Source organism: Acomys minous (genome assembly GCF_964271855.1).
Source record: "Acomys minous genome assembly, chromosome: 10".
NCBI classification, from domain to species: domain Eukaryota; kingdom Metazoa; phylum Chordata; class Mammalia; order Rodentia; family Muridae; genus Acomys; species Acomys minous.
In genome coordinates, this window is record NC_140491.1 from 69,501,305 (window position 1) to 69,514,294 (window position 12,990).

General features: G+C 55.0%; 1 protein-coding gene across 1 annotated transcript in view; it reads right to left on the reverse strand.

Annotated features, from left to right (window-relative positions):
- The window catches only part of FIBCD1 (fibrinogen C domain containing 1), a 32,871-nt gene that overhangs the window by 4,939 nt on the left and 14,942 nt on the right, over positions 1–12,990 (reverse strand). Inside the window, exon 5 of the mRNA XM_084797538.1 lies at positions 1,959–2,055. Coding sequence (XP_084653664.1) covers positions 1,959–2,055 — 97 coding nt within the window. The remainder of the gene's footprint in view (positions 1–1,958; positions 2,056–12,990) is intronic.

The following is a 12,990-nucleotide window of genomic DNA, read 5'->3' on the forward strand; positions in this document are numbered from 1 at the left end:
ATGGTCACATACATGCCACAGTTGGGGCGAACAGCACTGGGATCTGGGTGTGCCTTCCTGGTGCCTTGCACTGGGGCTGCTGGACAAGCTCCCTGGCGTGGGGTGGACCAGAGCATCCCTCTGTTTTTACTCTAGGACTCTCCAGCTCTCATTGACCTAGGATCTCTGCCAGCTGTAGCTCTGACTCCCTGAACAGTGAACTGGGAGCTAGGATACAGTTGTCCCTCAGAGTGACAGAGGACCCCACACCGCACACAGTCACCCCACGGAATCCCGAGGCTTAAAGAGACGAATGGATGCCACAACATTAAAGAGTATAAGGGGGCTGGCTAGGTGGCTCAGTGCGCAAAAGTGCTTGCTGCCACGCCTGACAACCTGAGTTCAGTCCTTAGCATAAGAGAGAGAACTAACTCTCACAAGGTGTCCTCTGGTCTCCACACCATGGGACGGACACACACACACACACACACACACACACACACACACAAACACACACACACACACACACGCATATACAATAAATGACACCAAATAAAATTAATTTAAAACATGGTAAATAGTGCCTGAGGAATGACAGACATCTGAGGTCAACCTCTGGTGCGCTTGCACACGCACACGCGCGTGTGCACACACACATACACACACATACACACACACACACCTACCTGCATCCATAGCACCTCACCTACACATACAAAAAAAAATTTAAAACTTCAGGAAATAAGCAATAGTGGAAAAAGCTGAAAGGCAAATGAATGAAGGCAAGTATGTGTGCTGTGTATCCACAGCCACAATATATAAAGAGCATCCATAAATCAATAGGAACAGAAGAAGCCCTCAATGAGAAGGTGACTGAGGGGTAGAAAAGCAGAGGTGACGACGCCACAGGGATGCTGAGGGCCTCACGGTTGACATTCTTGTCAGGGCTTCTCGTGTGCAGAGCTAATCAAGGCCCTGCTTAAATGCTTCCTCCCCACCTTCTGCAGCTGCTGATAGATTTCAATTAAGATGCCACCGAGCGGCAGCGAGCAGCGAGACGCCAACCCTGCTCAAAGCTCATGGGTGGGAAGCGGGGACAGAGCCTGTAACCGGCTGCCACCACTTTTCCTTCACATAACCACCCCACGGAATCCCAAGGCTTAAAGAGACAAATGGATGACACAACACAACATGGTGGGGTAGGGTGGGGGGGACGGTGAGGAGGACTTTCCCACCCATCCCCGTCTGCAGTCCCTTCTCCTAAAATGTCATAAAGCATGCCACGTCCCCTCCCTGCCTGGGCTCCCACACCCAGCGTGCATGATGGGACATGTGGCCTCGTCTCTTGAACTTCAGGCTCATCACTGTAGGCAGGTGGGTGACGGGAACAGGACCCTCCTCTCCTGGCTGGTGTAACTCAGGACTGTAGAGGGGCTCCTAGACAGTCCTCAAACAGGACATGGCTTCCTGGGACAGCCCCTCCCCCCACCTTCCACATGAGAATCCTGAGATCTAAACTACAGGGACCAGGCTTAGGGGCAACACCCTTACCTGCTGAGGATCTCCTGGCGCTTTTGGTTTCTTGTTGAGACAGGGTCTTAATATCATTGCATGTATGGTCTCGAAGTCCTACGCACACCAGGCTGGGCTCAAACTGGTAGCGATCCTCCTGCCTCAGCCTCCCCAGTGCTAGGGTTACGAGCATGAGCCATCATGTGTAACTTTTTGCTTTCATTTTTCTCGCTCGTCTTCAACTACAGAGATCAGTCTGGCTGGCCTGGAACTGGGGTCCTCCTGCCTCCTGGGGGGGGCCAGGGCCACTTCACCCAGCTCTCCCCTTCGCACTTAACAGCCCATGCCCGTGGGACCCACTTGGCTCTCTTCTCACCGCCTCCATCGCTGGAGCAGCCTTAAAAGGCTTTTTGTTGTTGTTTGTGAACCGGGCAGTGTATGCAATGGCCCCAGCGTGTGATGCTCACCCAGCCAGTGCTCCCCTGTCAGCTTGCCGAAGCCCTCCCGGTACGCCTCCCAGCCTCGGAAAAAGTTCACAGAGCCATCCTCCCGGCGCTGAAACACCTGCAGGGGGAAAATGAGACAGAGCATTGGAGCCACTGGCCTCAGGACCCCAGCCCTTGACTCCCACCCTTCCGCACAGGCTCCCCCGGGCCTGCCAGCATAGGATACAGGGATGTGATGGGGGTGGGGGTGGGGCAGACCATCCACTTTCCTCAAGAACTCCTGGCTTTGAGACTTGGAGCAGACCAGGGTCTCGGGAGCTTGTGGTGGCCAGAGGCAGGGCTGACTGACCCACCCAGATCCCTGGAATGTCCCCACAAGGAGGAGTTACCACTGGCAGGCCCACTTCTGCTGTGGGTGCTGGGGTGAGCCTTTCCTGGCTCTCACCAGGAGGCATGTACCTGAGGCTGTGCCCAGCTGACGACGGAGTGCTTGCCTGGTCTTTTCATGAGTTTTGGGTTTTTGTCACTGCCTGAGCCAGGCATGGAGGCATGGCATTAGGAGGAAGAGGAGGCAGGAAGAAAAGAAAGTCAAAGTCACCTGGGGCTACACTGAAACCCTAAGATCAACTTGAGATTCATGAAATGCTGCCTCAAATAAGAGAGACAAAGAAAGTTTAAAATGGAAGGAGAGAGAGAAAAGGAGGGGAAAGAGGGAAGGAAAGAGGATGGGTATATTCTTGGAGCTTTTATTGGTGTTGTTGCCTCTTTTGTGTCTTTGGGGTTTTGGTTTTTTGAGACAGGGTTTCTCTGTGTAGCCTTGGCTGTCCTGGACTCACTTTGTAGACCAGGTTGGCCTCGAACTCACAGTGATCCGCCTGCCTCTGCCTCCCGAGTGCTGGGATTAAAGGCATGCGCCACCACGCCTGGCCCTTGTTTCTTTGTTTTTAGACAGGGTCTCGCTCTGCCCTCCTCACTTATGCAACCCATTGCAATCCTCCTGCTGGGATTACCTGCGTGTGTCACCTCTCCCAGCCATTCTCAAGTTGTTAAGCAACTCTTCACATTAGCCTGGACCCCTAGGTTCCCACCTCCCACACAGCTCTACTCCCCAAGTCACACACTCCTGGCAGGATCGAGGGGGTGTGGCCTGGGAACCCTGAATCCAAATCTCATGGGAGGCTCAGGAGCCCAGGGCAGGCTTCGGGTGTGATGGGTGTGACTCGGGTACCAACGAGCGCCGGGCTGCCAGAGCAGCCTCTGTTCTTTTTTAATAACATTCTCGATTTGGGAGTCTGAAGTCCCATTGGTTAAATTGCCTTGAAATAAGGACGGTGCTGGTCCCGGCCGAGCTGAGTATTTACAGGATCGCTGACAGTCCCGTTCCGGGGGCCGCCTGGCCCACGCCGCCTTTCTGTTTAACAAGCCTTTTCCTGCTCATTTGCAGAGGCAGCGCCCACCTGCCTCCATCTGTGTCTGCATCTGATGTCAGAGCTCTGGCTGCCACTTTCATTACTAAGCAGCCGGGTTCCGGCGGCTCGGAACCGCCCGGGTGCCCGGGCAGAGCAGCAGCGTCTGCTGCTGGCGAGATGCACCAGGTCTCCAGGGACACGTCAGTCACAAGCAGTTGGGCAGCTCTGATGTCACAGGCTGGGGAGGGGGTGAGGACACTTTGTTTTTTTCCTACTGCCCCGACCTGGTCCTGCCCTGAAATATCAAGTCCTCAGGAGGGACCGGCCGGGTGGAAGGAAGTTCAATAAGGCTCAGGGAGATCTGAGCGGTATGGAGAGCCGTATTGACGGCCGCACATTGGGACCCTGAGCACGCGCCCTTTGAAAGGCTTAATCCTGGCAGAAGCTTAGGCCCTCCCGAAGGCGAAGGCGGCAGGCAGGCTGAGCCTGCTTCTCCTGGAGGTGGAGGAGGAGGAGGAGGAAGAGGTCTGAGGGAGCAATAGGCTGGAAGCCACGGGAAGGCCAACCTCCCACAGGGAGGCCCTAGGGCCCTCACCCTGGGTGCTAGGTGGGTGGGGACTCAGTCCAGTCAAGTGGGGGGGGGGTGGGCTTCAGAGCATGGTTGCTGCACAGATCACTCTGGCACCTCACCAAATCTGTTTTGTCGCCTGTGAAAGACCACAAGGCTGTTAGGATCCACTGAGCCCCTGCGGTAGGTGTGCAGTCAGAGCTTTGCTGGCCTGTCCAGTCTCCTTTGCTCCTCTCCTCCTTTGCCAGCCCTACACACCTCACACCTCCTCCTCCTGAGCCTTCTTGTCCTTGTGCCTGCTCCCAGACTCTTTCACGGACACGGTCCCAACAAGTCTCTCTGGGGAAAACTAAGTCCAAGACCCAATGTCCAAACTCTGCCCTCAGGGAACTCTGGCCAGGACAACACAGAAGGGCCGGTGTGCAAGGCACTCTCCACCACCACACACAAAGGAAACAAAGCAGATCTAGGGCAGAGAAAAAAATAGGTCTGCACAGAGAAAAGTAGCTTCCTGGAAGGTGTGGGGGGGAGGGGGAGGGGAGGGGGGAGACAGAACCGTTGGCCTGCTATGTACCTCAGCTCTCCTTCCTCCTGAACCCTAAAAGTAAGCTCTGCATCCCAAGACTTCCACAAAGGACACCCTTCTAGTGCCTTGCCTAGTGAAAGTGGGGCTCCAGGTACTGGGGACCAGACAGGAAAGCCTAGTATGGAGAAGGGGTGTCAGAGAGGAAGCAACATCTCCCACAGGCACTGAGGACCCGCTCAGGCTGCAGGCAGCGAGGTTTAATGCACAGGGGTCCTGCTGTGCCCCTCCTGAAAGGCTGCGGGACAGAAGACACTAAGAGCTCAGAGCAGCGAGCCGGGGGCCCAGCCTGCGCTTCAGATGCACCCCAAGAGGCCCCTGGTCCCAAGCTATAGTTCCTGGGGCTTGCCCTGGTCCTGCCTTGCCCTAACCCTGAAGGGCGCAGTAGGGCATCCAGGCCAGGAGGGCAGAGTACCGGACAGATGGTGCCGAGCCCATCGCTTCCCTCCGTGGTGCCTGCTGTTCACCAAATGCCTCCTCCAGCACAGATGGGCTCCGCGTTTCTTCCGGGTTCTGTTTGTTACGGCAGATAGAGCTGGGACAGTGGCCAGGTAGCTGTGCACATCCTCTGCCACTGTCCCACTGCTGTCTCGGCTACTGTTAGCCGCCAGACTGGCCTCGCTGCACCATAGACTCCATCTGACCAGTAACCTGGGGGCACACACACACACACACACACACACACACACACACACACACACACACACACCCAGGCCCACCAGGGCCTCTTGTTTCTTTTCTGCCTGGCAAAGGGACTCTGCAATTAAGAATGGCCAACATCCTTGTTAGACTGTTAGGTTTGTCCCTGAAGAAACCTTAAGATTGGCCTGGGGAGACAGATCATCTTGCAAGCTTGGGGGCCTGAGTTCAAATCCACACCCATGTAGAAAACTCGAAGTGGGGCTGGAGCAATGGCTCAGTGGTTAAGAGCACTGCCTGCTCTTCCAAAGGACCCAGGTTCAATTCCCAGTACCCACATGGCAGCTCACAACTGTCTGTAACTCTAAGATCTGACACCCTCACACCAATGCACATACATTTTAAAAAATTAAATAAAATATTTTTTAAGAAGAAGAAGAAGAAGAAGAAGAAGAAGAAGAAGAAGAAGAAGAAGAAGAAGAAGAAAACGCGACGTGACTAAATGCATTGGAGAACAGAGACTGGGGGCTCCCAGGACCTTAATGGTTGGCAGCCTTAGAAGTGATGGGCTTCAGGCCCAGTGACATCCTGTCTTGAGGCAATAAAGTGAAAAGCAGTGGAGGAAGATGTTCAATGACATCATCATCACAGGCAGTGTCTCACACACCCACACACACATCCATGTGAATGCACTATGTACTTGTACGCACAAAGGAACACACAAAGCCAAGACAAGTATAAGGACACACATTGGGGAGGCAGAGACAGTGCATCCCTGGGGCTCATTGGTCAATCTTTTCTACTTGGCAAGCTTGATGACTTGGTCTCTTTTTTTGTTTGTTTGTTTGGGTTTTTTGTTTGTTTGGTTTGGTTGGTTGGTTGGTTTTGTTTTTTTCAAAACAGGGTTTCTCTGTGTAGCCTTGGCTGTCCTAGACTTGTTTTGTAGACCAGGCTGGCCTTGAACTCACAGCAATCCGCCTGCCTCTGCCTCATGAGTGCTGGGATTAAGGGCGTGCGCCACCACCCTCAGCTTCACTTGGTCTCAAATTAGAAACAAACAAAAAAAAGAGTATATAAACTGAGCATGGTAGCACATGCCTTTAATCCCAGCTCAGGCGGATCTCTTTGAGTTTGAGTCCAGCCATGGTGAGACCCTATCTCAAAAACAAACAAACAAACAAACAAGGTACACACAGCCTGAAGAATAGCATGGAACAGTGTTCTCTGGTCTCTGTACGCACACATGTGTACACATGCTTGCACACATGCAGACATACATGCACATATACAAAGAAACCCCCAGCACGTGCCTACACGGGCATTCCAATTGAACTAACACACACTAGGACCTACCCCTTGAGGGGACACTGCACAGCCCCTGCATAGCTTTGGAGATGGGACTTTGAGATCTGTGGGCCAGGGCTCAGAGTAGCACACGTGCCACCCGCCCACACACAGACGCACAGTTTACATCGGAAGCGAAGGCTGTGGGGGATAAGCAGGCTGCACCGTTTCCTACTGTGTCCTCCTCTGTTCTACTCTGTTCAATTTAAAAAAAAAAAAAAGCGTTGATCGCAACCCAGGAAATTGATTTCGCCACCTGCCAATGGATCCAGGCCTACAGTTGAAGAACTGTTGCCATCAAGTTCCTGGGCTCTGCCACAGGCCGTGTAGTCACAGGTCAGATATTAAATGACTGAGTGTGTCTCCGCACTCAACGCTGGAACCCACCGGAGCACAGGATGTGGCCTGACAGATTCTGAGAGGTTCCTGTGGTTCCAGCCGGCCAGACGAGCAAGACCAGGGTGCTGGGCACATGGGTGTGTCTCGTCAGACTCTGAGGCACAGGGCACACTACAGCTGCGGCTTTGGTGTTCTGAAAATCAGCTAGATTTTAGTAACAAAGGCAGGATGTAGGAGAGCAAGGGTGGAGGCCATCCACAGGCCTGGAGTGTCCACGACCCCAGGCTTCCCAGGTAGGCAAAGGCTGAGGACGCCAAGGCCAGAAGCAAAGTACTTATCGATCAGCTCTGGACCTACAGCGGCGGCATTGGCCCAGCTCCTGGGCTCCACTTGGCTTCCGGCTGGAAAGCAACAGAGAAACATTCACTGACGCCGCCGAGGCCCTCCTGGGCCAGAGCCATGAGTGGGAAGGCAGACAGCGCGTGTTTTCTTGCTTCGGATTCTTAAAACCCGGCCTCCTGCCGCCACTGGCGCAGCTTGCTAGTACCACCCAGGGGGCTCTGCCAAGGAAGCGTGCGGTCCACATGGTCCTGCAGACGGTGCTAGGCGGTTTCAAAGGAGAATCAAAACTTCCCTTGGTACAGTCGATAGTCCCTGGCATGTCCGCAGAGCCAGAGGGGCGCATCGGCACCTGGTACCTCCTGAGCCATCTTCCCTACAAGCTTGGGCCTAGCAGAGTCTCTACTTCAGAATGACCCTGCCCAGCCCACTCCATGTGCGCAGGTCAAGGAGCTGATATCCTAAGTGTCCCACAGGCTCTGAGATTCACCGAAGTTCCATCAGCACCTCAGAGGACTGAACAGGCCTCACACCGACACTGCAGGGGTGTGAGTGTGCAGGGGTGGAGGGGTGGGGTCCCATCCAGCAGTTGGTGAGACCAAGACTGAAAGTTAGGGGTGGTCAGAGCTAGAGATGGTGAGGTATACACTCTCAATGGAGATGTCCTGTGGCCTGGTGGGGGACAAATTAAGCCTACATACCTGGGAGCCCCGCTGTCTCTCAATCCCAAGGAGCACCCTGCGGTGGCACCTCCCAAGTTCCAGCCTCTCCCCTGAAATCATGGCTACCCCTCGTGTGCTGACCATACATGGGTGAGCGCAGGATCAGGGAGCTGCTGGCCCAGGACAAAGGCACGCACAGCCCTGCAGACACAGCACACGTGTATTCCAACCTCATATGCCTGTGCCTCAGTTTCCTCATCTGTTACATGGAGATTCTGACAGTCCCGGGCCCCAGAGTATATGTGAGGTGTGACTCAAGAGTTCAGGGCTAGGGGTCTAAGTCACTGCCTAGCATGCACAAAGCCCCGGCTCAGTCCTCAGCCTGGGTGTGGGAGCTGAAGGCAGGAAGACCAGAAGTTCAAAATCATCTTGGGCTACCCAGCAAACCATCTGGTAGCACACAGTAGGTCTGACAGCTGCCCTCAAACCAGCTGATGGCACACAGTAGGTCTGAGAGTATCTCCCAAAACCAGCTGATGGCACACAGTGGGTCTGGTAGTATCTCTCAAATCAGCTGCTGGCACACAGTGGGTCTGACAGCTGCCCCCAAACCAGCTGCTGGCACACAATAGGTCTCACAGCTGCCCCCCAAACCAGCTGCTGGCACACAATAGGTCTCACAGCTGCCCCCAAACCAGCTGCTGGCACACAATAGGTCTAGCAGCTCCCCCTTCTCCCCAACCAGCTGCTGGTTCCAGGAGGAAACAGCCTACTCCTTGTTTGTGACTGGAAATGGTACCCCCGGACCTGGCACCCTGCCACATTTCCCAGGCTTGGCAGCCAGTGCCTGCCGACTCTGGCAAAACACTGCTCTGAGCTGCCATTTATCAAGTGCTATGCCGAGTGTTTCACGTGTGGTGTCCCATGGACACTGTGCGTTACTCAGTGGACACCAGCACTGGGGAAATGGACCTGCTCCAGGTGGAGGCAGCTTCCTCCAGCCGATCGAGAGAACAGGAAAGAGCAGGTACCAGTCTCCTCAGTCAGTATGAAGGTGTGTGGGCCCTGGGCAGCAGCGTGGGGACACTGTGGGCCCACTGACACCACAGCAGGTCACTGGCTTTCCTGAGGGGGGCAGGGCTGGCCCCAGTCTCCCTGCCAGTCTTGCAGTCTGGCCTCCCTAGCATAGGGTCCTCTGGAGCTTTTCATCTCTCTCTGCACCGACTGCCTGCCAGGCTCCTTTGAAGTTCTACAGAGAGGGCACGGCTCTCCTCCTGCCCCACCGCCTAGGGAGGAGAGAAAAGGATGTGGGGGGGGAGGGGGGGGCTTCCTCTTGCATGGTGCCGATTAGAGGCACATCTGAACCCATGACCCCACTCCATCAGTGGGAAAATGCCTGGTGGGCGTGTGGCAGATGGAGGTATGAGTGGGGAACAGCCAGGTGGGGTGGGGTATGTGTGTGTATGTGTGTATGTAAGTGTGTAAATGTGTGTGTATGTGAGTGTACTGTGTGTGAGAATGTGAATGTGTGTAAATGTGAATGTATTATGTGTGTGAGTGTGTGTATTGTGTGTATGTATGTATTGTGTGTGCAAATGTGTGCGAATGTGTGTGCGTGTGAGTGTATCGTATGTGTGTGTGAATGTGTGAATGTGTGTATGTGAGTGTATTGTGTGTGAGTGTGTGAATGTGTGTGAGTGTGTGTGTGCTCGTGCACGTGCATGCATGCACGAGTGCACCTGTGCCCTGAGTCTCTGCTGGAGGCGATGTGAAACCCACTCATGAATACAAAAAGGTAAGGCTTTGGCAATGGCAGGGGAATTTCCTCCCCTGCCCCACCCACTCTCCCCACCCAGGGAGCCTCCTCGGGCCCCTATGGGAGCGTCTTTCATCTGAGAAGTGTTAGGGTGTGGGCCCAGGGCAGGTGCTGTGCCAAGCCCAGGTGATCATGGGAAAGCAATTCCGACCCTGCCTAGGACAGCGGTGGGAAAGGTGGGGACAGGTGATGATAACCTGTGGTCAGCACGGGGAAGGAACAGGGAGAATGAGTCAGGGCGGTCAGAGAGGCCTCCCAAAGGACATGGCCAGGGTGGGTCCAAGCCCAGGGAGGATGCTCTCTGGTCTGCGTCACAAGTCATCCCTTCCTTTGCCCCCCTCCCCGTGTGAGGTCTCTTTCTGGCCTGGCTGTTGTAGCCTGTGGTGAGCACAGAACAGCAAAGGCTTTGGCTTTAGTCCTGGTCAGGGGCCAAGTGAGCCTGAAGGCCACCTTGAAACATCTAGCCATCTGCCCTGGGGTCAACCGAACCCCAAAGAGCCCCGAGAGGCATCATTCGCATGTGGCACCCCAACTTCCAGAAGCCTGGAATTCATGCTTCAGACTGCGCCCCCCCATCTTGCCTTTCAGGGTCACCCCCTCCCTGAGGGAACCCCTGACTCAGACCCTCTTATACCAGGTGTGCCAGCAACATGATGCCACCTTAGCCCAGAACAAGCCTTGCCGCTCCCCACACTGAGCCCCCACTTTGCCCCCGATCACCAGGTCTCCAGACTAAGATCGGGGGCCTCTCGAGTGACCCCCAGCCTTGACACAAGCCAGCTCTCTTGTCCTTTTGCCCTCCCAGCTGAGAGCTCGCTACTCTGCCCCAGTCCCAGGTGGCTCCCTGTGGCTGGCGCCCAATTAATTCTTCACCAGCAATTAATTGCATTGACTTGCCTCAGGAGGCCTGGATTTTCCCTGGCTAGGCTGGCTGCGTAGCAGAGGCGACCTCTTGCCCTCTGCAGGCTGCCCTCAGGGTCTCTGGGAGTAGAAAGGGCGCGAGGCAATGCCAGGCAGGAAGTGGTGGTATTCAGACTGCAAAGTACCTCTCAGGCTGAGCCTGATCCTGCCTACTCCAGTCTCCGGAAGGCATGCCTGGGACGTGGGACCCAGCGCGGTGTCCAGTCCACTGGGGAGGACCACGCAGTGTTGGTGCTCGAAGCTAGGCTGGTTTTGACAGGGAACCAAAATGAGGATGGATGGCCTGAGAGAAGCCAGAACCTTCCCGAACATTCAGGAGAGTCTGTGTGGCAGACTGGGGGTGGGGGGAAGGTAGGAGGGGGTGGAGGGGGGGCGGGGAGTGTTGTGTGTGTGTGTGTGTGTGTGTGTGTGATCCTGACAGGTGCCCACAGGCACCTGGGGAAAGATTGCTTCAGACAGAAGCCAAATGGATATGAACGTTTACCTGCCGCGCAAGCACTTTGCAGAGCACTCCGGCCTCTCCAGCAGAACCCCGTTCAGGCAGTCAGGGCATCAGGTTTAAGCTGGGCGCCTGTTCCTCACCCGTCCCTGTTAATTGTCCCTGAAGCCAAGGCCGAAGGAATTACCAGGCCCAGGCCCTGACTGACTTCCCAAAAGATTGGATCCAAGTCAGGTGGAGTGGAAGACAGATATGTGGCCACAAGCCCATCCTAATCCTTAATTCTGATTTCTGGGCCTGGCTGGGGGTGGGGGTGGAGTGTGGGGGAGCCTCTTGGCCATTCTGCCTGCCTAGGGATCCCAGAGGCAGAGGCCGTAACTCAGACTCTGCAGTTAGAAAAACAAAAGAGCTTTTAACCCCCGACACGGATCCGGCACACTTAAAAGCTCTCCCCCCCCCCCCCCCCCCGAGCCTGAAGACAAGTTTAGAGATATGTCCATCTTCAGGGGTCTCTGGGGATTCCTGGTTGCACTCAAACTGGTTCCTAATTGCAGGCTCTGCTCTGCTCCTTCCTCGCTCACTCTGCCCCCCCTCACCCATCCCCCACTCTACCTCCCCTCTGCCGGGGACACTGACCCTTCCAAGCCTGAGTCACGCTGCCCTGCCCTACAAGTCCCGAATGTTCTCCAAGGAAGCACTTCCTACCCCTTTGCTTTGTAGTTCTATCCGGCGTTCAAATGCCCCTCTTGTGAGTGCATCAGCCTAGACATCAAACACCAAAAACAGTCAATGCCGAGGGTCTCTGGTAAGCGATGGAGGCGCCCTGTGTGACATGAGAGACATGAAGAGAGACCGCGTGGCCACACTGGGAGCAGCTGGGCCTGTACTTCCCCGAACCTTCTGAAGAGTGAGGTGGAGTCGAGTCAAGCATTGAGTGGGCACAAGGTAAAACCCTGGCTCCCAGGTCACCCTGGACCAGACGCCTCACTACCCAAGGAGCACAGAAATGGACTTGGCAAGTTCTTTTTTTTTTTTTTAAATGTGAGCAAGCAAGGGGTGGTGCTGGACACATGTGATCCCGGCACACAGGAGGCAGAGGCAGGTGGATCTATGAGTTCGAGGCCAGCCTGGTCTACAGAGTGAGTTCCAGGACAGTCAGAGCGGTCCTGTCTTGAAAACCAAAAATATGTAAACAAGCAAACAAACAAGAAAGACCATGTGTATCTGTGTGCACATGTATGTTCATGTGTGTGTGTGTGTGTGTGTGTGTGTGTGTGTGTGTGTGTGTGTGCTGGGGCAGCTTCAGGTTTACCTCTACTATCTTCTTTTATTTTCCCCCCAAGACAGGGTCTCTCTGTGTAGCCTTGACTATCCTGGACTCACTTTGTAGACCAGGCTGGCCTCAAACTCACAGTGATCCACCTGCCTCTGCCTCCCGAGTGCTGGGATTAAAGGCGTGCGCCACCACCGCCCGGCAACCTCTGCTATCTTTTTCAGAGGCACTTCACCTTATTTTTCTAGGGACACGGCGTCTCTCTGAGCCTGGACTGGCTGACCAGCGAGCTGCAGGAATCTTTCTGGCTCAATCTCCCCAGAGCTGGGGTACAGGCTCCGGGAGCCGGGTGCAGCTCTGACACAGGTGTTGGCTGTCAGACCCTGGCTACCACCCTGTGGGGCAGGCACTGTTGACTTACTATCTCCTCAGCTGTGGCCTTGGTGGTTTGGCTTGAGTGAGGGTTAGCCACAGCTTGAATGTTAAAAAGAACAGTTTCCAGAGCAGCAGTGTGTCCCCACTCCATCAGGGGAGGTGACTCTGAGTTACTGGCTGGGTAGGTTTGAAGCCGCAATGTCCAAACCAACACTCAGTGGCAGTGGCCCGGGACACTGGAGCTCACATCAGACCTACTCAGAGTAGCCTAGAAGTCTGTTTGGTCCTGGCTAAGTGACCCCGACCTGGAGCCTCCAGCCTCTTGTCTCCTTCCAGTATGTTCCTT